We start from the raw sequence: 27,740 nt of genomic DNA, 5'->3' as shown, positions 1-27,740 counted from the left end.
AGAACACCTCTTATAAATTAGGAGCATACTTAGCTCTTCTTTCCATGTAATCGTAGGTTTCATAGTCTCTTTTTCTCTCTGTCTTGCTCTTCTTGAGGTCTTGCTATTGCATACACTCGGTTCTCTATGGAATTTAATCTCTCCCCGGTTCTTGCTTTTCTGGCTGTAAGTTTTGTCTTTGAAGTGGATTTGGATGTGAATTACTTGTTGTTTAAGAGTGCCAGAACTAATGAGGTTTGATTTGAACTTACTGTTGCAGCTAGCGGTGGTGGTAAGCCATGCTGCTTTATCACCTGAGCAATATTGGAACTATGTGCTGCCAAATACTCCAATGCCGAAGGCCGTCAAAGTTTTGCTACATCCTGGTGAGTGCTCAATACCCAAGGATTCATTTTCTTAAGTCATTTTTACTGACCAAAAGGAAGCAGCTACTGCAATAGTTTTGTGCCCCCACCACCATGGTTTATGAGAAAAAACTCTTACCTTGAGAGGTTCAGGGAAGTGAGGACTTAAGAAGTATCACACCTTTCTTTTCCCTATAGGATTGGCTTAATAGTCTAACAGAGCACACAATCATGTAATCAGTGAAGCAGGCTGTTAATCTGTGTATCAAAAAGTTCAAATGTAAAGTGCTAAAATATATTATGTTTTCTTGAATTTAATATGAGAGTATGAACAAAAATATGTTCCGTGTTGCAATTTTTTCAGGAAAAGGAATGGAATATATGTTCTGTATGTATCAACTTATCATGAAAAAACTTAAGTAAACTGCTGCATTCATGAGCATGTCATAGTACTATTAAGAATCATCTAAGCTCTCCTAGCACATGTTGGTATATTTGCAGACTTCATGGAGAACAAAGGTACCTCTGTCAATGTAGGGGGAGGTGGTGTAAACGTCAATACAGGAAAAGGAAAGCCAGGTGGTGGCACCTCCGTAAATGTGGGTGGCAAAGGTGGAGGAGTATCTGTGAACACAGGACACAAGGGAAAGCCGGTATATGTTAAAGCCTCACCATTTAAGTACATTTATGCAGCCACCGAGACTCAAGTCCATGATGATCCAAATGTTGCTCTTTTCTTTCTGGAAAAGGATATGCATCCCAGAGCAACAATGACCCTGCATTTCACTGAAAATACAGAGACGGCAACTTTCTTACCTCGCCAAATTGCCCAAAAGATACCATTTTCATCTGACAAGTTGCCAGAAATTTTGAACAAGTTTTCAGTGAAACCTGGATCAGCGGAAGCTGAGATAATGAAGAACACAATTAAGGAGTGTGAACAGCCCCAAATTCAAGGAGAGGACAAATATTGTGCAACCTCACTAGAGTCAATGATTGACTTTAGTACTTCCAAGATCGGGAAAAATGCTTACGCAATCTCTACAGAGGTGCAAAAACAAACCCCCGAACAGAAGTACACAATAGCAGCTGGAGTGCAGAAGATGGGAGGTGACAAATCTGTAGTGTGCCATAAGCAGAATTATGCATATGCTGTCTTCTATTGCCACAAATCAGAAACAACAAGGGCTTACATGGTTCATTTGGAGGGTGCTGACGGGACAAAAGCCAAAGCAGTAGCAATCTGCCACACAGATACATCAGCATGGAACCCAAAGCATTTGGCTTTCCAAGTCCTTAAAGTTGAGCCAGGAACCATTCCTATCTGCCATTTCCTTCCTCAGGATCACATTGTTTGGATCCCCAAGTAAAAGCCTGAAGAGTACACTGAGACCCTTTAATTTCATCAGTCAACTAAGTATAGTGTGCATTAAAACAGCTTAAAGCCATATCCAGTTTGTTCTATAATAATATACCTCAAACCCACGGGTTTAGTTATCCACAATCTATATGTTCACTTTTGTAATGAATGATGAATCATGTACTCAGTAATAGATAAAATGGTGTTACTTTTTGTATCACAACGGTTTGGTGGTAAATCTATTAGAGTTCTATCCCATGATGAAAACCACTTGAGAAGGTACTAAAAACAAATAACCAAATGAAAAGACAATTCAATAACAATGATATATATCATTGACATGTGAATGATGGTAAATTCATGGGGAAAAGAAAGAGGGGCCACTTAGGTTCCTGGAAACAATCAACGCATCCAAAAGACACATTTGCCCAAATGATTAGCCATGAAAGCCTCAGGATGTTGCAAGTAATGAAGTAATAAAGATGATGGGGTGGATTGGATGGCAGATTTTTCACCCTCATGAATCTTGAAAGTCACTGATTAGAAGGCTAGAAAATAACCACATTTAAAGAAGAATCATGGCTCAGATAGAAATTAAAACATAAATACATACATGCATACATATATAACAAATACTGAAAGTTTGCTGGGACTCAAAACTAGCAAGAAAGGGCCAGAAATGTCAGCAATGGAATGTGGTCATACCTGACGGCGAAGCAGCACCGTCACATAAATTTGGTTTGTTGAAGTAGCCCAAGTGAAAGAGCACCTTCAATTCATTCCACACCTAAAGGTTTCTTTCAAGGTTAACAGCACACTGACATGAAAGTTACGACAGTGACAACAACACAAAGTTTGCTGGGACTCAAAACTAGCAAGAAAGGGCCAGAAATGTCAGCAATGAAATGTGGTCATACCTGACAGCAAAGCAGCACCATCACATAAATTTGTTTTGTTGAAGTAGCCCAAGTGAAAAAGCACCTTCAATTCATTCCATGCGTAAAGGTTCTTTCAAGGTTAACAGCACACTGACATGAAAGTTACGACAGTGAGTAAGATAAATATGAGGTGAAAATAAAAGATGTCCTCTGATGATGCATGTCAATAAACATTTAATTCAAGCTACAGAAGTAATGTAAACCATTCTGATCCCTCAAGTGTAAGTATCAACCAAGCAATCAAGGTTACTATTAGAGTGGCAATTCAACATAGAATCACTCATATCATAACAGGGAAAAGGCCCTGGTGCATTAGAGTCTATTACACTAAGTTTCCCTTAAAATTTTCTCTTCATCTTTTACCATTAGAAAATTTATGATTTCATCAGAACTAACTGACTAATGCAAACATGTCTTCCAATTTTTTCTTAATCTTTCTGACAGTTTTTTTTCCTTTTTATATTCATCACCATTAACTATCAGAAGTTCAGCACATTTGCAATCAATTCAGCCTTCAAGATCTATGAGAGGACAAAAGGACAAAGCTAGTTAATTTAACCGTTTAATTCAATCAAAATACTGAAAAGGCAACAAAAAAATTTCAAATCAAAGCATTAATCGTAAATGTATGGACTGCAATGTTTAGGTGCATGAAGAAAACAGATGTAATGAGATGTAAAGCGTTCTAATTCCTTGTACTCAAAATTGTGAGCAGTCATTAGGTCACCACTTTTGAACTATTGCTGTGGGTTTGCTGGATGGAACTAAGTTCTTCAGCAATGGCCCATCTGACAGTGGATCAAAATATACTATTCCTACAGGAGGTAACAACTATCCTGGCTGCTATCGTGGTTGTACTAGTGAACCTAGGATCTAGTCTTTTATGTGCCATGGTTTGAGGGGTTAAGCAAACACAAGCTTAACCCCTGACTGGTCGTGCACACATGTACTCCAAAAGGAACAATTGGATAGATTTCTTTCAGAGGCTGAAAGCTCAGACTACGGCAGCATGGAAAGTTAGATTTGTTGGGTCACAGACAGAATCCAAAAGAACCTAAATGGTCCAAACGACTTCCCAAAAAACATGTAAATTAAGGTTTTGAGTTTAGGCTCTAGGCTTCTTCTAGCCTCCAGGCCTAGAAGAAAAAGCAGAGACTAATCAAAAAGAAAAGGAGAAAAATGGCTTCCAAGTTCTAACCTCTACCTTCCAATCTCCATGACACGAGCGTATGGCCTAAAGTGCAAGGGCGGTGCACGGCTTTTCATTCGGTGGGGATAGATTCATTGAACGATTTATTTTACGGTAAATTACCAAACCTTTTTAAATTTTAACTATAATTCAATCTGAGTCCATTAATAACGCTGTTAACAGACTTTAGAAAGAGACTAAAATGCCTATCAAAATAAAAACACCTGAGCCGGAATCACCGCAGGTTTTTGGTCTTAGTTTCTTCCTCTCTCTAAAACCGTTTCTTCTCCTTGAACTCTTTCTCTCTAGATCCGTTTCTTCTCTTCGAAAGTCTTACCTTTTTTCTCCCCTCTCATGGCATTTCCTTTCCTTGGCTTTCCCTTCCCTTCCCTTCCCTTCGCTTCTCCTTGGTTGAAGTCCTGACAGCTTTAGCCGACTTCTCTTAGCCAATTTTTCTTCTTTTTGCTCATAAAATTAAATTGAAAAATTATACCTAACGAGAAGTCTAGAGCACTCCAATAAGGTTAGTCTTGGAATATCCTTCCAGAAACCTCTTACCATTTCATCTGCAGAAAATGCTTTATCTTTTATGCCACATAGCTATTGAAATCTGCTAAGGACAGTGATGGTGTTAACCGCTGGTAACTTTTATGAGCTTGAGCTGCCAAGGACAGGGAGTTGGATAGCTGTGGTTTTTGTTTGGTTGTATACTAAATGGAAATTTGGTTGTGGCTGGACGACTCTATGATCTCTGGGATTTGTATATGCAACTCTTTTCTTGGCACTTGATGGGGGTCATGTCCTAAAGGGTTTGCCTGCACATCTGCCACAAAGGTAAAAAAAAAAACCTATTGAAAGCCATTGAAATCTGCAACAGCTTAGCAGATTGACACCTAGCCTCCCACATGTCACTCTCTAGCCATGTCCAAGACTAAAATGAACTTCTTCAATGCAATCAATTATCCACTTTTGAAGTTGATTTGTAACTTCTGATTGTGAGTTAAAGAGAAATTTTGTTTTGCTGGCTGGTTTTCTGTGAGGATGGGGATTGATGCTGGTCGCCGAGTTGGTGGTCTTTGGAACGGGTGCATAGACAGGTTTAAAAGAGCTGCTGCGAAAAGACAGCACCTGGTGTTTTCTTTTTGTGTACAGATCCTTTTGTGTTTTCTAATTGGAATCGGCTAAGAAAATTGTTCATGAAAGTAGTGTTTTAAGGGGAGGATTAGCATTTGGAGAAACGGAGGTTTGGGGGTTTGACAGAGCAGAGCATTCATGTGTCATGAGACGAGATGAACAGTAAATAAAAGTATTAAATTAATGTCACATCGATAACGACAAACTTTATGAATCCGATGGAATATATATTTTTGAAACAGGTTATTCATTTTCAATCTTAATGAAAAATTGAATTATGATGAGAACTTAAAAGGTTTAGGTGTTTTACTTTTTATTTTATAATATATAATTTCATAAATATTCACAGATAAAATACTTGTAGTAATCTTATCAGATTAGGAGTTAGGACTCTACAGGTTGGGGTGTTGTTAGGTGCTTTAAACATTTTCTAGGCAAGCAATCCTCTTAAATCCAGCTCCTAATTTGGAGGTGGCATCCCAAATCTTATATGCTAGTTGAATTATCTTTCAATGCACTTTCACATGCACATAGCTTTCACACACTGTATTAACATTCATGTATTTCACATCCGGTGGCTCTTATTTCATCTGACATCTCCCAAACAATTATCATAAACACGTAGTACGTATGGGCAACTACCGAACACAATCCTGTCAATCTGCCACCTCCAAAAATTTTTCCTAAAGACCATGATGCAACGAGATGAAAAACTCGCAGATGTTATATCGTAAATACGTTCTACTGATGGGCAACTGCTGAACACAATCCTGTCAATCTCCCACCCCAAAAATTTTTACTAAAGACAATGATGTAACTGGAATGAAAAACTCCAAAATGTTATAATTATTGTTCATTGTCATAGTGAAAACATGTAGAAAGGCCAAAACCCATGCTAAATTTGGGAATTACCTGGTAAGAACACATATTCAATCCTCATAAAACTGGGTACTTGTTAGTGTAGTGAACTTCAAAAAAAAGTCTACAAAAATTAAAACAGATTCTTGTTGAGCCTGCTAACTCGTCCAAATTGAAGGCATCATTGGTGACCCATGGCCCAATCAATTATGTTCGCGAATGCAAATTGAACACACCACCGTTCCCCGTCTCACTCAGCCTAAGCCCACATGACACAAATTGCATTTAGGTGAAACCAGTGGCAGTTGAGACATTATTTCAGTCGAAAAATACTGTTGGACTGTTGTTCCTAAGTACTTGGTCTAATGGTCCTCGAACACTTTTTATAAATTTGGAGCATACTTATCTCTTTTTCCATGCAACCCTAAGTTTTAGAGTCTCTTTTCTCTTTGTCTTGCTCTTCTTGAGTTCTTTCTATTGCTTACACTCGGTTCTCTATGGAGTTTCATCTCTCCCCGGTTCTTGCTTTTATAGCTGTAAGTTTTGTCTTTGAAGTGGATTTTGATGTGCATTACTTGTCGTTGAAGGGTGCCAGAACTAATGAGGTTAGATTTGAACTAACTGTCGCAGCTAGCGGTGGTGGCAAGCCATGCTGTTTTATCACCTGGGCACTGTTGGAACTATGTGCTGCCAAATACTCCAATGCCGAAGGCTGTCAAAGTTATGCTACATCCTGGTGAGTGCTTAATACCCAAGGATTCATTTTCCTAAATCATTTTTACTGACCAAAAGGAAGCAGCTACTGTAATAGTTTTATGCCCCCACCGCCATGGTTTTTTGAGAAAAAACTCTTACCTTGAGAGGTTCAGGGAAGTGAGGACTTAGGAAGATCGCATCTTTCTTTTCCCTATAGGATTGGCTTAATACTCTTAACAGATCACACAATCATGCAATCAGGGAAGCAGGCTGGTAATCTCTGCAGCAAAAAGTTCAAATGTGAAGTGCTAAAATATATTATGTTTTTTGCAATTTAATGTAAGAGTACGAACAAAAATATGTTCTGTTTTGCAACTTTTTTGGGAAAAAGAATGGAGTATATGTTCTGTATGTATCAACTTATCATGAAAAAACTTATGTAAACTGCTGCATTCATGAGCATATCATAGTACAATTAAGAAATCATCTGAGCTCTCCTAGCACATGTTGGTATATTTGCAGACTTCATGGAGAACAAAGGTACCTCTTTCAACGTAGGGGGTGGCAGTGCAAACGTCAATACAGGAAAAGAGAAGCCTGGGGGCACGGCTGTGAACGTTGGAAAAGGTGGAGTAAGTGTGAACACCGGTAAACGAAAGCCAGGAGGTGGCACCCATGTGAATGTTGGAGGCCAAGGAGTTGGAGTGAACACTGGAAAGCCAGGGGGTGGCACCTTCGTAAATGTGGGTGGCAAAGGTAGAGGAGTATCTGTGAACACAGGACACAAGGGAAAGCCGGTATATGTTAACGCATCACCATTTCTTTACCGTTAAGCAGCCACCGAGACTCAAGTCCATGATGATCCAAATGTTGCTTTTCTTTCTGGAAAAGGATATGCATCCCAGAGCAACAATGACCCCTACATTTCACTGAAAATACAGAGACCGCAACTTTCTTACCTCGCCACATTGCCCAAAAGATACTATTTTCATCTGACAAGTTGCCAGAAATTTTGAACAAGTTTTCAGTGAAACCTGGATCAGCGGGAGCTGAGATAATGAAGAACACAATTAAGGAGTGTGAACAGCCGCAAATTCAAGGAGAGGACAAATATTGTGTAACTTCACTAGAGTCAATGATTGACTTTAGTACTTCCAAGATCGGGAAAAATGCTCAGGTAATCTCTACAGAGGTGCAAAAACAAACCCCCCAAACAGAAGTACACTATAGCAGCTGGAGTGCAGAAGATGGGAGGTGACAAATCTGTAGTGTGCCAGAAGCAGAATTATGCATATGCTGTCTTCTATTGCCACAAATCAGAAACAACAAGGGCTTACATGGTTCCTTTGGAGGGTGCTGACGGGACAAAAGCCAAAGCAGTAGCAGTCTGCCACACAGATCCATCAGCATGGAACCCAAAGCATTTGGCTTTCCAAGTCCTTAAAGTTGAGCCAGGAACCATTCCTATCTGCCATTTCCTTCCTCAGGATCACATAGTTTGGATCCCCAAGTAAAAGCCTGAAGAGTACACTGAGACCCTTTAATTTGATCAATCAAATAAGTGTAGTGTGCATTAAAACAGCTTAAAGCCATATCCAGTTTGTTCTATAATAATATACCTCAAACCCACGGGTTTAGTTATCCACAATCTATTTGTTCACTTTTGTAATAAATGATGAATCATGTACTCAGTCATAGATAAAATGGTGTTACTTTTTGTATCACAACGGTTTGGTGGTAAATCTATTAGAGTTCTATCCCATGATGAAAACCACTTGAGAAGGTACTAAAATCAAATAACCAAATGAAAAGACAATTCAATAACAATGATATATTTCATTGATAAGTGAATGATGATAAATTCATGAGGGAAAAAAAGAGGGGCCGCTTAGGTTCCTGGAAACAATCAATGCATCCAAAGACACATTTGCCCGAATGATCAGCCATGAAAGCCTCAGGATGTCACAAGCAATGAAGTAATAAAGATGATGGGGTGGATTGGATGGCAGATTTCACACTCATGAATCTTGAAAGTCACTGATTAGAAGGCTAGAGAATAACCACATTTAAAGAAGAATCTGGCTCAGATAGAAATTAAAACATAAATAGACACATACATACATGCATGTATGTATAACCAAAAATCAAGGTTTGCTGGGACTCAAAACTAGCAAGAAAGAGCCAGAAATGTCAGCATTGGAATGTGGTCATACCTGACGGCAAAGCAGCACCATCACATAAATTTGGTTTGTTGAAGTAGCCCAAGTGAAATAGCAACATCAATTCATTCCACACCTAAAGGTTCTTTCAAGGTTAACAGCACAGTGACGTGAAAGTTAGGACAGTGACAACAGCTCAAAGTTTGCCTGGACTCAGAACTAGCAAGAAAGTGCCAGAAATGTCTGCAATGGAATGTGGTCATACCTGACAGCAAAGCAGCACCATCACATAAATTTGTTTTGTTGACGTAGCCCAAGTGAAAAAGCACCTTCAGTTGATTCCACACCTAAAGGTTCTGTCAAGGTAAACAGCACACTGACATGAAAGTTACGACAGTGAGTAAGACAAATATGAGTTGACAATAACAGATGTCCACTGATGATGCATGTCAATAAACATTTAATTCAAGCAACAGAAGTAATGTAAACCATTCTGATCCACCAAATGTTAAGTATCAAGTAAGTAATCAAAGTTATTATTAGAGTGAGAATGCAACATAGAATCACTCATATCATAACAGGGCTGGAAAAGGCCCCAGTGCATTAGAGTCTATTACAGCTAAGTTTCCTTTAAAATTTTCTCTTCACCTTCAGCATTAGAAAATTTATGATTTCATCAGAACTAACTGACTAATGCAAACATCTCTTCCAATTTTTTCTAAATCTTTCTGACAGTTTTTTTTTCTTTTTTATATTCATCACCATTAACTATCAAAACTTCAGTACACTCTAGCATTAGGCTCATTGGTTGGTGCATTATCCCCCTGTCTAAAGAGTAGGGTTCAAATCCCCCTTCTCCCAATTATAAAAAAAAAAAAAAAAACTATCAGAACTTCAGCACATTTTGCAATCAATTCAACCTTCAGGATCTACAAGAAGACAAAAGAACAAAGCTAGTTAATTTAACCGTTTAATTTAATCAAAATACTGAAATGGCAACAAAAAAATTTCAAATCATTAATCATAAATGAATGGACTGCAAATGTTTAGGTGCATAACGAAAACAGATGTAATGAACATGTTCTAATTCCTTGTACGCAAAATTGTGAGCAGTCATTAGGTCACCACTTTTGAACTATAGCTGTGGGTTTACTGGATGGAATTAATTTCTTCAGCAATGGCCCATCTGGCAGTGGATTAAAATATACTATTCCTACAGAAGGTAACAACTAGCCTGGTTGCTATCGTGGTTGTACTAGTAACCTAGGATCTAGTCTTGTATGCGCCATGATTTGAGGGGTTAAGCAAAGGGAAGGTTAACCCCTGACTGCATGTGCACACATGTAGTCCAAGCCCAAAAAACTCAAAAGAAGCAATTGGATAGATTTCTTTCAGAGGCTGAAAGCACAGAAAAAACAATTTTCGAAACAGGAAACCAAGAAAAGCACTGAATCCAAAGAAGTAAATGTATCTTTCCACTCTTGCTAAGCTGATGACAGCCCTAGAGTACCCTAAAGTGAATTGAGTGAGCAGATTCCAAGAAATTTAAAATACATCACCCAGCAAATTGATGACACCAAATGGTGGAAAGCAAGGCTCAAACCAGTTTTCATGATTCACAGGAGCTTTGATGCCACGTTATTTAAGATAGCAGATAATGAGATAAACAGAGCTTGCATGCCACGTTATTCAATGATTATGTAAAATACTTGGACAAATAAAACATTAGCAAAACCTGGCTTCTACATCATTAGGGCTGTGAAGGCCAGCCATCAAAGAAACAAGCTCAGCAATCCCCACTCTGCAGCAGTTCCAAGACAAAAAACAAATCACATTAAAAAAGACATGCTATTGTTCTCTGCAGATCACCTCTTATATACTTCAACATGAAGCTTCAGACAACTTACTGATGCTACTTAATCATAAGCATAAATAAAGATAAATCTGTGGGCTCAACAGTGTTCTTATTATTTTGAAGCATTTATTGCACCACAACTATCTCCTTCAATAACATTTCTTCCAGACGATGGCAGGAGAAAAGTTGAAGGCTTGTAATTGCACAATTCCATCCAAGCACACTCAACTTATCCCTTTCCATAGATGTTTTTTCCTTAACCTGTAATAGAAGACATTGGAAATCAGAAAATCTCCAACAAGTTAAAATATTGTGGAAGATATGACTTGCCAGCTCTTCATTACATACATGCTCTTCATTTCCATCAATATTTGCTGTAACTGTAATCCCAAAATTACGAACAAGGACATCTACTGATCTAAGATTTGGACACAGCTTCCTCAATTCCTTGATCAGCAAGAAAAGGCTCCAAAGAGCCCCATGTCTTTCCAACATTCAGTTTGACACGCAAAGGAACTGGAAACAAAAGAATAAAACAGAAGACCATGGAAATGTGTCCTGAAAATATCAGAGAGTCATTAAATATGTGAACACCTACCCAGAAGAGAGACAGCACTTTCCATACTCATTCGCAGCATCCATGCAGCTTCCTTTATCACAAAGGGATCAACTTCCAGTACTAATTCATCATGCACCTGGAAAATGGTAACCTGGATTTTCAGTCAACTATATTTCAAAATATAAATTTTAAGATAAAATTTGAAGAATAACCTAGCTAAAGTCACAAGCAAACAGGATGAAAATTTCCAGAAATTAATTCAACTGATTATTTTATCAAAACTTCAAATGGTAGGAATTGCTTCACTCAAGAGAACATAATGAGGAGGTAAATATATATGAAATGCAGCAATTTCTAAAAGAAACCTGTAAAAGGATTCTGCACCGGCCCTTAAGCATTTGAAATTTAGTAGAAATTGAAGAGCCAGAGTCTAGCCTACCAACCCCTTCAACAATCAGAGAATACACTTTTATCATTGCTATTTTGATTATGTCAGCAGCAGATCCCTGTAGATAAGAAACTATCAGCAAAAGGAGACTATGATATGCCACCTCAAACTTGCAAAACAAAAGATTGTTATACCTGACAAATAGAATTCACAGCTTGCCTTTGAGCTTTTGATTTTTCTTTACTGTTTCCAAATTTTATTTTGGACAAGAAGCGCTTTCTTCCCTTAAGAGTTTCTACATATCTGGATCACAAGCGCATATAAAAAAAAATCATTTAGTGTAGTGCTTTGCTAAGCGTAAGTTTTGACCATGGTGCAACATTCAAATTTTAAAAGAAAAATGCAAGAAAAACCTTCTGTCATTACAGATATTTATTTGCTTATGCCTTACTGTGTTTAGATATAAAAGCCTCTAGAGAAAACATATTTAATGCCAATGACAAAAATGTCAGAAAATAATGCATTAACCACTTATAAATCAGTCAAAGCACAGATGTGAAGTTTATAAAGCATAAGCCCTTAATATGAAACAACAACAAACAAAAACAAAAGAGAAGAAAAGAGGAATTTTAGGAAAAAAGAAACATATGCATTAGAGAGAAGGCAGATTAGACAATCAATAAAAGCACACAATTCTTTACTTCTGTTCTTTTCTTTTTCTTTTTGGTTTAGCCTCCATAAATAAACAGTTGCTGCATTTTTGTATACTTGATGAGTCAAGAAAGGGAATAGAATATGAGATGATCTTGGAGAGTTTGGAAGGCATCTCAGACAAAACTGATACATTATCTAGTCTTCTTAAAATATCAGAGAAACTCCTTACCCCTTTTGACGACAAGATGAAATGGATTCACAAAGCCAGGATGCAACACCAGGAAAAGAGCTTTTAAAGCTTTTAATTTTTTCTTTAGCTTCATCCGTGGTGCAGTTTAGTTGTTCAGCAAGAGTGTCAGCACCCATTCCATAAAGAATGCCATAGATTAACCTTTTGGTTTGGTCTCGCTCATTGGAGCTGACAGAATCTTCAGCCCTCCCAGTCCATATTGCTGACATCATGGTAAAAACATCACCCTGCGGCTTGCTTAGGAGTTCAATTAACGCAGAGTCCTTCGAGAAGTGGGCCATCAACCGCAGTTCTATTTGAGAATAATCTGCCGTTAATAGTAACCAGTCATCCTGCAACAAAAATTAGGAAATACTCACCAAGGTATATACAAACAACTTCTAAATAATGATCTTTTGATCAATGACTAGATCAAAAAAGAAAAACGAAACATAAACAAAAAAATTTCCAAATACACCTAACCACAGAGATTTGCATGGATCTTTATCTCCCCTGCCCCAAACCCCAATTTCCATCATTGCCTAGAATGCAAAACCAGTTAGCTACCCCAATTACAGCCTTACAAAAAAAAATGCTGCCTGTGTTGCAAAGTTCAAACCACTCTTACACCACCTATGAGTCTACAAAATTCTCACCTCCCTTGATTAAACCAACAATAAGCAGGTCAACTGCCTTAATCTCTTTACGAGCCACAATCCAACATAAATGGGAAGATTCATAGATACGGAATCCCCAGCATAATTTTACACCCAAAAAGTAAGAAATTCTGATCTATTTTCAAAAACACCACTCAACAGATAATCTATCAATAAGACACTCTGTTCTATCTTTAAACACATCATAAACTTGTTGAATAGAAACATAAAAGGCTACAGAAGACAAACTAACTCCATTTCTACAAAGTAACTCTTCCTGGTAAATATAGCAAACAAGAAATAGGCACTTCAACCTCTTTAAGGATTGGAAGATTTTAGGTTTTCAAGTTACAAGGTAGGGTCATGTAAGCAGAAAAAGGGAGAGGAAAAAGTTGGATACATACATACATACATACACTCATCTATAGATAGATAGATAGAGAGAAAGACAGAGAAAGAGAGAGAGAGAGATTGCACATTGTGACAGCATTATCTGTGCAAGAACCCTGTTTTCTGATAAGCAGCTCTTTGGTCGATTCTTGAAAGTATATAATAGCATTGCACAATATGATCAAAAGCACTTTGAAGGAACATGAGCTACACAGCCCTTACCTGAGTAGGAACAAAGAAGTCACGGACATTAACCTTATAGTGATCAACATTGGCATCACTTCCATTTTTATCTTTGCTCAGGCTGAATTCAACCATATGCTCGACACACTACATATCACAGAGAAACAAACTGCTAAACAAAATGGTTCATAACATGAAATAGAAAATGCTAGTTGTGAAAGAAAAACAACAGGACAGATAAAGTGTGAGAATGTAACCAGAACCTGAAGATTAGGTTCCTCCATTGAAAGACGTCCCGTTGCTGTCGATGTTTGGAGCCAGTGGCCATGTAGTGTGTATTTGTGCGTACTCCGAGACAGCCTAGCTAGTGAACAAATGGATCCCAGTGTACAGTTTAAGAGCTTTGCCAATGTTCGATGCTCTCTAATGACTGGAATAATTGGATGTTCATCCCTGAAACAAAACCAAATCCATATTACAATAAAATCAGCATCATCTAAATAATTCATAAAAGTCAAGAGGACGTTGTGAAAAATAATTTTCTAGTTTGTACTTGCAGGTAGAACAAAAGGAAAATGCATGCATAAACAATTACCAATATCCTTAGGACATTTTTAGAAACACCATTTTACACAGTCTTATATAAGCACTTAAGATTTTCCATCTATGACGAGCACAAAAAACAGACGCCAAATCTTTTAAATACCTCAGTAGATCCAAACACTGTTTGTCAGTACTTGGATGTTGTTTTCCTTTATTGCGCCCCTCTGGCACAGGCAACTTCAAGTGCCCATACAGGACATTTGCAATATCAGCTGCTGTGTACAATGAAAATGTCATGCCAGCCAACTTATAAGCTTCCTTCTCAAGACATCTTAGTTTTTTCCCCAACACATTTCGTGCCCAGAGGCATCCCTCCATGTTGATGCCTATTCCCCAAAGTTCCATCTCAGCAAGGACATTAACCTGATATATTAAAACCAACATTATATTACTATAAATTGCTTCAAGCATATAACATGTTAAAGTGCAAAATTACTACATATCACTCCGTAGGTTCAAAGATGAGAAACTATCATTGCCACATACTGGATGGCCAAGAAAAAGTTCAAGGGAAACCAACAGTCATAAAGTACACTAGAACCACTAGAAGAGGCAAGAAAAATATGATTCGAAACTAACAACAGCTCAGGAGCAGTACACCAAAAGCACCACCTGAGAAGCAGGACCCCTGAGGAACCAGCCATCTCTGCCTCTAAGGGGCCAGAGATGGGATTGATTTCAATCAAAGACCAAGGTCAAGGACAGGGATGGGGAGCATTAAACTCCCCACCCTCCCTTTTTTTTCTGTTACATTTTCAAGACCTGACATGCCTAGATCTAATATTTCTTCCTCAAAGATTGAAAAAGTATAAGAGAATTTACCAATGGTGTTTCAATATATGTAAACGCTTCGATAAGTTTTTCAGAGATGAGTAACTTCCAAAGTGTAGAACACAAGGCACGTGTTTGAGCAACTCGACGGCAGCAACCATTATGTGCAGCTCTTCGCATCTGATTCTTCCACCTACCGCTCTGATTAGCAGCTGCAGCAGCCTCACTGGATAACCTTTTCTTTACTTCCTAATTAATCATAATAACAACTTCTTAAGCTAGCTTGAACAATAATGAACATCTAATGATTCCCAGGTCTCTAATAATAAGTTGGGCTAGCCAAAAATTAAAACTAAATAAGAAACATATAAAATATGTAAAACTATTAACTCAAAATTGTTAATCTGTCGATCTCACAGAAATACCTTCTCTAGGTTGGGACTAGAGCTTCTCTCCTCATCAGGCCAAACAACCCATGCTGCAATGGACATATCAATTCCATCATTAATCAGAACTGGTGGAAATAACAAGTATGAGTTGTCAATAATTTCTAGACCCAAATCTTTCACTCCAAGATTCATGCCACCAAATCTCTGAACAGAAATTGCAGGACTTTTAAGCACTTGAATCTGAACTTTCAAGTTCCAAGAAACTTTGCGAACACCACTTTTCCCCATTATATCAACAATTCTCTTCCATCTCAGTTTAGCCATCTCCAAAAAATGCTGAGGAGGTAGGCTATCATTTTTATCACTAGATGCACATGTTGACAAGAAATTGTTTGTTCTGTTGTCAGACCAGATTAAATCCTTGGGCAAATTTACATAGTACACAGGAGAATTTTCCCAACAGATTGCTATGCCATGTACCTCAAAGGAAGCAACAGAGTTCGGTTCTGATCGTCTGTTGTAGTGAATATCAAAACAGAATTCTGCTGTAGTCTCCCACAGTTCCAGGAAAGAATCAATTCCACCTGGAGTATTAACTGCATTTAGAGGACCTTTCCTACAAGCACTATCCACATTGCCAACACAGAGATCTTCATTGAGCCCATCATGCACTCCTTGATCCAAATATCCACAAACTGTTGCCATCACTATACTTCTGCCTCGATCAATGGCGGCATTGACCTCATCACCAGTTACAGGCCCTTCAACTGAAACTCCAGGATTTTCCATACCCAAGTTACATTGCAAGGTAGTAGCTAAGTTTACTTCTGCTGAAGCCACTAAGTTATCAGCTGAGGTTTTTGTCACTATTAAACCTTCATTAGCTGAAGAAACATTCTCCAAATTCTTACTTCTTTCTGCTAGTGGCTTGGCTAACACATGCTCTATTTGCTCAACCCAAACAACACTACCAGGAGAGTCATCCCCAACACTGGTAATTGCAGCTTCCTGTTCTCCTGGACTGCCATTCAATACCAATGGTCGAGAAAATTGTGGGACACTATATCCAAGCGATTTAAAAGCTGAGAAGGCAGCGATCCTCGCCTCTTCAGCTTTGTTAAGAACAATTTTACGCGCACCATTCTTGATCTTCTTTGCCACTCCCAATTGCATGCGCCGCTGTGCTGAACTTTCTAAAGACAAATCTAACTTCTCAATATGGTAAAAGAGAGCACAAAAAATGCAAAGAAAAAGAACAAAACAAAGAAAGAAGGGGAGACATAGCAGCTTTTCAGCATAACAAAGGAAAGTACTACAACTATGCCAGAATCCCAAACCAAAACATAACAATAACAAAAATATAGTACTCTTAAATTAAGAAAATGTCAGAAATAGGTAAGAAATTTCAGACGGTGCAACAAAATAAAGTCTCACTGTGTAATCATAACCCTTAATCAGAGAAGCCAAAAACTTCACCTTGTGCAGCCCATGATGAGGATTCAAAAAGAGCTTTAAAAATATCGGGAATAGATGCCTCCGCAATTGCAAGAGGTGTGCGCAAACCAGCTTTATAAAGAGCTCTTGCCCGTGACCCCTAAAAATAAGATGATAAAAGTTGCAAATATAAGACAATGATAATACTAAGTTCATCAGACTCTCTACTAGCCATCAACAGTAATAAATCACCATGATGATATCTTTGTGTACTCACATTACAAACACATCAAACATTTCATAACATTTTTCATTATAAATGAAGGATCATAACCAAACACGCATGTCAGTTCAAGGCATCTGACTGCATATTTGTTTGAAATGGAGAACTGAAGTAACATAGTCTATAACAACCCAAGTAACAACCCAAAAATTAAAATTTACCTTCACATATGGAATAGTAGTAAGCTCTACAATCTCTGCTCTGACTCCAAAAGAAACACGATTTTGGAACTTTGCAACCAAGCCCTCTAGGTCATGCCATCCAAGCCTCTCACAAAACACAGAAACCATTGACGCAAACCTTCCAGCATTCTCTTGTAAGGCTTGTACCATGCCTTTTGCCACTCGAAAAGCTTCACAAACCTCACCTACTGGAGCTTCCTTCATTGCAGAATTTAGAGAACATTAATTTAAATAGCAGGAAATATTTAAAAAAAAAAAAACTCTTAGATTAAAAACAGTTGTAACCTTATAAAGGAAAAGGTTAAGAATGATCTGCTGCATCAGGGAATTATGTGCAGGCAACAAATCAATGGAACTTCTATACATATTAATCTCATGGTTGAAGATTAAATGAGATGGTTTTATGGAGTTTGTGATAGATTTGCCATGCCAGAAACATATGCATAAGATTTGTGCCTTAAATTCAACTAGCACAAACATGTAATAGCAGTAATGAAAACATATATGCTATGTGCTAACAATATTAGTGTAGCAAACATCTATTAACTTGAAGGGAAAAAATGGCAAAGAGACCTGCACTAATCTTGATAAAATGAGGGCAACATAAAATCTTTTGCACACTCGAAGTGTTTGCTCGTTTGAAAGCTTAGTGTTGTTGCTGATCCCAAGGTGATTTTCAAACTTTCCGCGAAGCCTCTTCCAACCATCTCTTAATCCATTTGAAATGTGGATAGGCGCACCATGTGCCATGCGCATCAAAAATGGTTCTGCTACTCCAACTCGATAACCAACAGACTGCATTTCATTAAGCACAGAAGAAAACAGAACAAATCAAATATCTCTTTAGCATAATTGCTCTTTAACAAACCAAATATCTCTTCAGCATAATTGATGCATCCACTCAAGAATTAAACTTACAAACACATAAATGATATCAAGTACAGGGTCGCCCAGCCCTTCCATGTAATACTAAAGATGACTAAAAGAGAGCAACTGGGAACCAGGTTTTAGTTTAAGACTAAAAATGGGCTTACCTATATACTAAGGCTAAAATTTACTGTTACAACGCACCCAATTTTAGACAGGTAGCAAACATTACCTGTTCAAGAGCAGACAATTCCATGAAGCGTTCATAATACAATTCCCAATCTGGTTCAACTTCAACATTGATTGGTGTTACTAGATAAACTAAATGTAAATCAGAAGCAAGCACGAAGCCTTCTCTGGCCCTTGAAAGATCATCCAACACAATCTGTGGGATAAGCCAAATAATTACACTTGACGACAGCACCACAAATCCGTATATTCCTACTACCAGGGATCAGATCCACAAATACAGTACTGATAAAAGAGAAACAATGCTGAAAACTGAAAGACCATAAAAAATGTAATACCAGTGACTCCTCTGGGCAAAGGGAACTGCCAAAAGCTGCACGTCCGAGGGGAGTAGTACCATACAACTTGGTCTCATCATTCCATTCAAGAAATTTTCTGTGACACAGCCACCGAAGGGAATCCTGAGCTGATTTCACCACATCTTGAAATGGTTTTGTAGAATTGAGAAGAGTACACTTAACATAGCGGTTAATATCACTAGCAGTTTGAACCATTCCACCGGCCACAACTTCTAAAATTGCATGAGTCATTCCGTTCTTATCTTCAGATAAACAAGATTGCAATGGTGGGCAGCTTTCATTAAGAAGTCCCTTAATTCTTTTTATCTCTTCTGGCTTGCAAATAAGCATCTGTTTACATGAAAACATTAGAAAGTAAAAAACTAATGAAAAAAACAAAAAAGAATAAAAGCTGTTTCAAATACCATGACAAGAAATGAAAGGGAACAGTTCTAACAATTGGAGTCAAGCAGTTACTGTATTTGCCCAGAATATAATAAATGAGAAGACAAAACCAGATGTTAGTAAAATTATTGAACCTACACTTTCTCCTTTTGTATCTATACCAGTTCGACCAGCCCGACCAGCCATCTGTTTGTATCTAGTTGCATCAATAAAATCACGGCCAACCCGGGGTTGTCGAAAAATGACTCTCCTAGCAGGTAGGTTGACACCAGCAGCTAAGGTTGATGTGGCAGTTAAGACACGAACAAACCCTCTACGATAGCATGCTTCAATAATCTCTCTTTCCTCAACCTTTACAAAGATAAGAAGAAACCTTGACCATTAAAAAGGGAATAGAGCTTACAAGATTGGACAATCAATAAGCAGCTAACAACTATACATTATTGCAATTTGTACAGGATAATAAAGGAAATAGGAAACAAGCAAAAAGTTGCTATTAAACAAAAAGCAGTAAAGATAAAAGTGGGGAAAAGTACTGTAAGGCCAGCATGGTGATATGCAACACCAGAAGGAAGAGTTTCTTCCAATATTGGATCCAACCCAGCAGGACACCTTCGCAAGGCATCAATTGCTGAAGAAATATCAACAAACTCACAGTTATCACCATGGACATTGACAGAAAATTTCTTGAGAAATTTTGACACATGCTTTGCAGTTGATTCACATCCTTTCCGACTAGAACAAAATATCAACACTGAATGACCCTCTTGAACAACCTGAAGCACATTCCCAATATTCAAAATTGGTCAACACTCAAAATAGTGCCAAGCTAGAGCTTTGCTGAAAAAAAAATAGGAAAAATATAATAGAGCAAAAAATACCACGAGTCCCAACCTCATTGCACAATTCGACAATATGATCAGGATCTTTACCACCAAGGTCAACAACCTTTGGAATTGTTCTAACGATGTCCAAATTCTTGTCGTAAATGGTGTTGCCAACTTTTATAAATTCCTCCAATGGAACTGGTCGAAAATCTGTCTGGTACAATGCTGCCTAAACATGGAGTTGTGAAAAACAAATGTAAAATCATTAACAACATAAGAAAGCAGATATAATATAAAAAGGAGAGGAGTTAGACAAAATTTCTCTATCACCCTTTTCCTTTATAAGTCCAACACCTCTCCTTTGTATATACAGCAACCAACACTTTTTTCTTTCTTAAAGTACAGCAACATGTTAAAACCAAGTAATCTGATAGATACATCCACAGACCATCAGTTTGACAAATACATAAACATTTTCCATGTAGACACCAATATCATGCACAAAAATGTACAGGAGATAAGAGATATTTCATGAAACTAAATATCTAATGAACAATGAAAAGGAGAGAGCAGCAGGAAAAGAAGAAAAAACTGATACTTTGTATGTCTCACTTACTTGAAGCCAGTCGGCAACAGCTTCCACATTTGGCATTGTTGCGCTCATCCCTACAATTTGTAAACCATGAGCTGGATCAGCCTTACCACTACTGGAACCTGAACTTTCTCCGCTACTTGATTCTGACATGCCTTCCCCAGCTGCATAACGAAGCTTTGTCAACAGAAGTTCCAGAAGATAACCCCTACTCTGATCACCAACCTGTCACAAATCATAGGTACGGAACAATTGATATTAGTCCATCAAAATGGTAAAAGACTGAAGGGAGAATAAGGACAATTAGGAAAAGACATTGAGAAGAATGAGGGTGTACATTGAGACAAAAAAAAAAAAAGAATGAGGGTGTACTAATAAGTAATGACAACAAGATTTGTTCTGAATATACCATGTGTAGTTCATCTATCACAATGATTCCAACTTCTGATAGACGACCCTCTTCGAGCAATCTGTTAATTAAAGAGTTTGCCTTCTCTATTGTACAAACAGCTACAGAAGTATCTTTAGGAAGTGTTCCACCACCCTGATTTCCATAATAACTACGAACTTGTTTGCCAAGTGGTTCAAGAAGGACCTCCAGATGTTCTGCCTGCAGTATGTTTAGGCAGTAAGTAAAATCAATTGCCCAAGAAGACTTATTTTGTATCAGCTAATATCTGGTGGGAAAAAAAAAACAACCTTTTCTGCACAGATTGAAACATAAGGAAGAACAAGTAACGCTACTTTTCCAGTTAATATCACCCTCCGCAACATCAAAATTTCTGCCACAAAGCTTTTACCAGCACTGGAGCAGAAAGAACAAGATTAAGCATAAATAATGCAAGACACATATCAAGAACAAGCAAAGACCTATACAACTTTCTCCTTTACTACAAAAGGTAAAGTTGCTAGAATGTCAGACAAATAGAGGATTGAGAACAATAAACATTCCGACCCACAGAAGATGACCATGACAAAGCTTATGCTGAGTCCTAACTACTTATGAAGTACCTTGTAGAAGCACAATATACAAGATTCTTTCTCTGCAGTACACCGTCTACCTGAAGGCAGTCAACCTGGAAAGGAGGCATTACTATCATGCTTTCAGTGAAGCAAATAAAATACTTAAACACAAGATACAAATAGTAAAAAAGGTACCAATGCTTGAAAGTACTTCAGCATTCCATTTTAATAAACAAGGCAAGTGTGAGTAACGTAAAATTAATGAGTAGACTTTAAAGCAAAACTGAAAGATCAACCAACAGAAGTACATAAGGAACAGAGACCAGAAGCAGAAGTCAGAAAAATAACAGATATAAACACGTGTGCACATAAATAGGTAGCATCGCTAAGGCAAGAAGTAGAAAAGGATTATTAATACCTCAGCATTGCTTTTAACAACAACATAAAGTGTAAAATACAAATGATAAAAGCCAGTCTCAGTGTGTTCAAAGTGAAAATTTTTAAGTTGTAAGATAGACGAAAAATAGTTTTGCACTGAAAAGACAGCAGATAAACAAAAATGAAAAAGCTGGTCATTTTCTCAACATAACATAAGTAGAGGAGTCGAGCATGGTTTATGAAACCATTTATACTTGAAATTTGTACAAATGAGAGACCGAGCAAATGAGTGAGAGAGAGAGAGTGATGAGCACTTGAGCAGTGGCCACAACCATCTCAGAATAATTCCATACAACTAAAACTCAGGCACATGATAATCACATGAATGTCAATGTACAGTCTCATTAAGAGTACAAAAGGACAAGTTATACTATCTGAGAAAGCATGTCTATAAATACAATTGTGTCTTGAAACATGTAAATATAAGTACAATTCAAAATCCAAAAACAAGACCAAGTGCTTTTTAGTTTAAAACCAAAAATCAAAACTCTAATAAAAAGTGCTGAAAATATCTTGTAAAAGAACATGACACCATGATAAGTCTGAACCAAACTGTCCCATTTAATCCCCAATTCCTTTCTAGAAAAAAGACAGGGAAGAAGGTTGAGGGGGAGGGAGAAAAAGGCAATCATGATTTATTTGAATTCATTCAAATATTTATATATACCTGCCATGGATATAGTTCTGAAATTCCTTTCTTTTTATATGTTCTGCATATTTCTAAAGGAAGCCAACTACTGAGACTTAACCGGTCTTTAAGCGCCACAAAACTTAATGGAGTAGTGGTTTCATTGCATTCACCAATTGACTTATTGGCTTTATTAGCTGCTGAAGTGGAAGTTATGCTATTATTATCTTGACTTGACAAATTGTCTTCCTTTTTGGGTACCACATGAACAGAAGCCCTTTCCTGTTGTTCTCCTTGCACCTCTTCAATTGTCTGAAGTTCATCATGATCTGTCAGTGTATTAACGATTGATGGACCTTTATGATTGACAATACCACATTCAGTCACTTTACTGTCCCTCTGTATAATGTGAGGGATACTTCCATCCAAAATTTTGTCGTCAAATGAAAAGTCAAGATGCTTAACAGGCAGCAGGGACACTTCTTTATCCATTTCTTTCTTCTGCTTCACTGCTGACTCCAAAGAAGTACCAACTCCCTTAAGTTTCACTCTGCTCTCACATTCATCTGGCATTTCCTTTGACTTGTAATCAACAATTTTATTTCCTAAATTGTATGTATTATTAATCTCATATTGGCTCTTTGGATTATTAGTTTCTCCAGCAACTTGAGCAGATAATGCATCACTTCGAGAAAACAAACCATCAGCTATTTCAATTGCTTCGTTCCAGAAAGCTTCCCCAGGCGAAAACATGGAGCTCCCTCGCATTGACTGCGGTGTTTGATAAGCACATGCTTTAACAATTGAAGAACCAGGTGTACTGCATTCCATTGTATTTAGGACCGGTTTGGTTGTTGTAGTGCATTTTCTTAAGCTTGCTTGAAGCTCAATGAGATTACTACCCGTGTTTACCTTAACAAACAAAAAATAGTTAAACAAAAAATCAGGGGAATTTCAATCATCAAAACTGACACAGAGTGGTTGCTTACCTCTCTTGAAAGGTTCAAAATGAACTCTCCAGTTTCATTTTTGAGATTCTTCTTAGTAGAACAAGCAGTTTCAACTTCTGTTTGTAACTGATGGGATATCAGATATCTTTTCTTGAATCTTTTATCCTCCTCACTCAGCATAGATAGACTACCATGTCTCTTCTGGTCATTCGCTTTCAGCTGTGATGGTGAACCTACATGTGGTTGAACTTCACTGCATACCGACACAAATAGAAATAACAATAAAATGTTTCTTTCACAGAGTTGAAGAAAAGGCACCATTTAAATACTAGAAAAGTCTAAACTACCATAGAATTTTTTGTAAATAAATGAGATACAACAGCATTACCTACAATACAAAGACAAAAAATCAGTAGCAAATTGTTTTAGTTCTGAATTTTCCCTGCCTTGAGCAGCCACCTCAGCAGGATCTCCAAAGTCAAAATTTCCTTCCTCAGATGAACCCAGATATATTCCGTTATGAGTCACTTGAAATGCTTCACAACTTCGAGACTTCACTTCAGCCAACAAAAAGGACTGTTCATTCTCGTTTTCGGAAGATTTATCAATCTCCGATGCCAAGCTTCTTTTAACAGGATCCTGTCCAAGAATCGTGCATGAAGGTTGCACGATTTCATTCTCTTGTGAAGTTCTTAGGTAATTGTCTAGAGTGCCTTTGGCACTAGGAGAGCCTTCGACCGTAGTTTTTGCATTCTTTTCAAATCTCCCTGTCTTCAAACCGGGTGATTGGGTTTTCCTCTTCTTCGAGGCAAAAAACTGAATAACCAATAAGACAAGCAAATATCATTTCAAGCTTTCTCATGTTGAGTTTTCTTGGGAATATCAATTTCCCATAGTGCAGCATTAGGCCAGAAACAGATATCTTCCTTCTTGTAATTAAGAAAATTAATCGAAAAAGAAAAGAGAGTATAGTCCAATCTTTAAATTGATATTCAAGAGCAAAACGAAATGATCGTTGGGAAAGATAAGTAGGGTTTTGAAATTTTCTTTTAAAGGAAAAAAAATAGATGGGATTAAGAATAAACCTGATCGATGCGGGCTCGAGGCGAACCTGAAGCCATTATCGGAGATGGGAAAGATCGACGACGATCTGAAAAACCCTAGCTCCCGCCCTCTTTCCTTCTGCTCTTCGGAGTCTCAAATGCGACGCCGTTGAGATGTTTGAATCATGCAAGTGGGCGCCAAGGAGACACTGTTGGTGAAAGTGAACAGTTCTGACACTTGATACACAGAGTTGTAATTCAAATATATTAGGAATTTGCAATGGTGCCCTCCGTCTTTACCGTATTTAGCTTTTTCACCTTTCTACCCTCACCAATGCTCTGGGCTCGCAAATTAGGTTTAGTTTAATGGCAAAACATCGGATCAGTGCGTCAAACAATAGTTAAATACGCAGTGATGTTCCTACGGACTAAACTCCCTCTCTCTTGCCTATGTCACTCCTAGGGATGGCAATGGGTTCCTGGTTGTAGGGTACCGATCTGATTATATAAGATTATGATATCTTATAATCAAATTTGGGATAAGTTTGGGTAGTGATTTTATTACTCGTATTGGATTCGGGTAAGATTTGAGTACCACCTCTTGGATACCCGTTATTCGAATCCGAAAACTATTTATAAATATTTTATTATTATTTTAATAATTAAATTAAAATTTTATAATATTTATCAACTTTACAAGTAATTTTTTTTGTTAAAAACTAACAAATATATGAAAAGTATGGTTACTCTAATTATTAATATGTTGACATTAATATATTTAAATTAAAAATTATTAGATTATTAATTATGTTTAAATAATTTAAATATTATATCATATTATAAAGGAATATAATTACTACTATATATATACTTTTAATATAAATATATTTACTTTCTATTTTATATTAACATTATAAAAATTATGACTTATAAAATCATTAATAATAATACATATACCATTATTTATATAATCTTATAATATATATACTTAAAGAAAGCTTTTGAGATTAAAATGGTTTTGGAACCTAAATGTTTTTTTTTTAACTTCATGAAATTAAGAACAAATCCTTATAATTAATTAAATTAATTCATTAAACTATTATTATTAATTAACTTGCAATGTCTTTTAATATATATAGTTTTTATATTATATTAATTTATAAGAAATATAATTACAATTATTATAAGTAATATAATTACTATTATATATATACTTTAATATAAATATATTTACTTTCTATTTTGGGTTAACATTACAAAAATTACAACTTATAAAATTATTAATATATATATATATATCTTTGTTTATATAAACTTATATAAACCTAAAAATAAGTTGTGAAATTATAATAGTTATAAAACCTAGTTCTNTATATTAATTATTTTAAATATATAAATATATTTATTTTCTATTTTGTGTTAACATTGTAAAAATTATAACTCATAAAATTATTAATTACAATATATATACTTTTATTTATATAAATTTATAATATATAAATCTAAAGGGAAGTTATGATATTATAAAAGTTAATTAGGTAATTGGGTACCATGAATAATATTTTAATAAATTTTTTATTTAATCGAGTATTTAAATGGGTTATGGTAATTATAGAGTAGTGGGAATGTATTAAGGTTAGGATATTAATTTTTAAATTATTCGGATAATTAATAGGATTAGGCTATTTGATTTTTAATAAAATTAAAGTTTAAATACCTCGAAATTAATGAGTACCTTACTCATTGACATCCCTAGTCACTCCGCTGGCTCCGCCTATCATATCTTTCTCAAGTTTCAAAATATCTCAAATATTTTTTAAAATTTATATAACTTCACATACAAATATCACTTATAAACCACACATTCATTTTCAATAAGACATTTAAACATTTAACATTTGGATCACATAATACCTTTCAAAAATATCAAATCATGGGAAATATATTAAATTAATAAACTTAATTCGTAATCTCTAAAATCAATTATGGTAAATCATTTCTAATCACTTTACCATATTTTATATTTCGAATTTTTATGTCTTTCTCGATTTTTCAATTTGATTATAATTTAAAGTAATTTAAAAAAGAAATACCAAATTTTCAATCCGATTACAATATCGATTTGAGAGATAATCATTAATTAATAAAAAATAAATAATCAAAGAGAGAGAATTGATAATAATCAAACAAATGATCCAAATACTTATAAGGATTTTTGATTCGTCTTAACAAGTTAGTCAAAAATCTTCATTGTATAATCATTACATCATTTTTTAATACTAAATCATCAAATTTAATGTCACAATAGTATAGTTAAACATTATTTCAATATAGATAATTAAAATATTTTAACATATTAATAATTAAATTGACGTTGTTAATATAAAAATTTACATGAACCCAAATTTTGCAAATTATTATACAATAATTAATTCCCTACTTTGAGAGAGTACAAAAATAATTACATAATTTGATCAAAATCTTTATATAAAATATAATCTTATTTTCAATTATTAATATAAGTTGAAATCTATAACTTACATGTTTGCAACTCAATTTCTCTCACATTTTATTTTCTGTTATTTTTTCCATATTTAAATAAAAAAAAAATTGTAAATTATCATTCATGTCTCGAATATAAATTTAATTTTTGAATTTTTACAAGTTTTTTTCCTTAACATTTACTAGCATTAAATTGAATAATTTGTTAATTTTGAACAAAAATACTAAAACACCTAAAATTCAAAAAGTATAATAAATTTACTAATTTTTTAATTAATTATACTTAATAATGACATACATGAAAAATACATGAGGTTAAAGTGTAATTTTCTTCATATTTTTGAACTACCGTCGTAGTTTGACCAAAGCAACTCGCGGGAAATCCAAACCTCCAACTGGACCAACTCTCGTGTTGAAGTCAAAACAGAAAAGAGATTTGGGGTTGAATTAGAGCCATAATCTAATCTCTAGGCACAAGCGATGTGTTCGGTGAAGGAAGGACACAAGCATATAAAGAAATTAATTTAAACTCAATTAAATTTATGTCTAAAATTCAATAAGAAATCTTAGACTCCACTTAATTCTAAAACTAAAAAAATTACATAAAACATTAATCATAATTTTAATTATCAAAATTAAAAATTTAATAATATATTAATTGTATATAAAAAGAATTTGTGTTTGAAATAGTGCAACATTTCAGTTATTAATTTATTTTTTATATTTAAATTAAATATGATTTTG

The 27,740-nt window shown here is 35.9% G+C and overlaps 2 protein-coding genes, 1 long non-coding RNA gene and 1 pseudogene across 4 annotated transcripts; 2 read left to right on the top strand and 2 right to left on the bottom strand.

The window, feature by feature from the left end:
• LOC18587918 (BURP domain protein RD22) lies at positions 1 to 1,921 on the top strand. Its single transcript, XM_007011975.2, has 3 exons — positions 1 to 165; positions 260 to 365; positions 846 to 1,921. Exons 1-3 carry the CDS (start codon positions 127 to 129, stop codon positions 1,712 to 1,714), a joined length of 1,014 nt encoding a protein of 337 aa, XP_007012037.2. The 5' UTR covers positions 1 to 126; the 3' UTR covers positions 1,715 to 1,921.
• Positions 2,415 to 7,161, bottom strand: LOC108663441. Of its 2 annotated transcripts, none has more exons than XR_001929432.1 (3): positions 7,064 to 7,161; positions 6,679 to 6,797; positions 2,415 to 2,685 (listed from the first exon to the last, which is right to left on the bottom strand). It is a non-coding gene; the product is annotated as an uncharacterized LOC108663441 (long non-coding RNA). The 2 variants fall into 2 exon arrangements; XR_001929431.1 differs by lacking the exon at positions 2,415 to 2,685 and adding an exon at positions 6,447 to 6,535.
• LOC18587917 lies at positions 6,023 to 8,179 on the top strand (annotated as a pseudogene).
• Positions 8,162 to 24,727, bottom strand: LOC18587916 (helicase and polymerase-containing protein TEBICHI). The gene is made up of 30 exons (XM_018127288.1): positions 24,537 to 24,727; positions 23,840 to 24,267; positions 23,491 to 23,704; positions 22,541 to 23,413; positions 21,484 to 21,548; positions 21,172 to 21,277; positions 20,882 to 21,082; positions 20,497 to 20,697; positions 19,948 to 20,109; positions 19,590 to 19,829; positions 19,192 to 19,404; positions 18,649 to 18,999; positions 18,354 to 18,506; positions 17,828 to 18,049; positions 17,234 to 17,452; positions 16,832 to 16,949; positions 15,392 to 16,548; positions 15,018 to 15,215; positions 14,299 to 14,558; positions 13,856 to 14,045; positions 13,632 to 13,739; positions 12,364 to 12,716; positions 11,675 to 11,783; positions 11,458 to 11,598; positions 11,132 to 11,228; positions 10,882 to 11,049; positions 10,586 to 10,794; positions 10,414 to 10,479; positions 8,944 to 9,054; positions 8,162 to 8,885 (listed from the first exon to the last, which is right to left on the bottom strand). Exons 1-26 carry the CDS (start codon positions 24,570 to 24,572, stop codon positions 10,952 to 10,954), a joined length of 6,513 nt encoding a protein of 2,170 aa, XP_017982777.1. The 5' UTR covers positions 24,573 to 24,727; the 3' UTR covers positions 8,162 to 8,885; positions 8,944 to 9,054; positions 10,414 to 10,479; positions 10,586 to 10,794; positions 10,882 to 10,951.

The sequence above is a fragment of the Theobroma cacao genome, chromosome 9, assembly GCF_000208745.1.
Source record: "Theobroma cacao cultivar B97-61/B2 chromosome 9, Criollo_cocoa_genome_V2, whole genome shotgun sequence".
Lineage (NCBI taxonomy): Eukaryota > Viridiplantae > Streptophyta > Magnoliopsida > Malvales > Malvaceae > Theobroma > Theobroma cacao.
The sequence above is the reverse complement of the archived record's forward strand: the minus strand, read 5'-3'. Positions and strand labels throughout refer to the sequence as shown.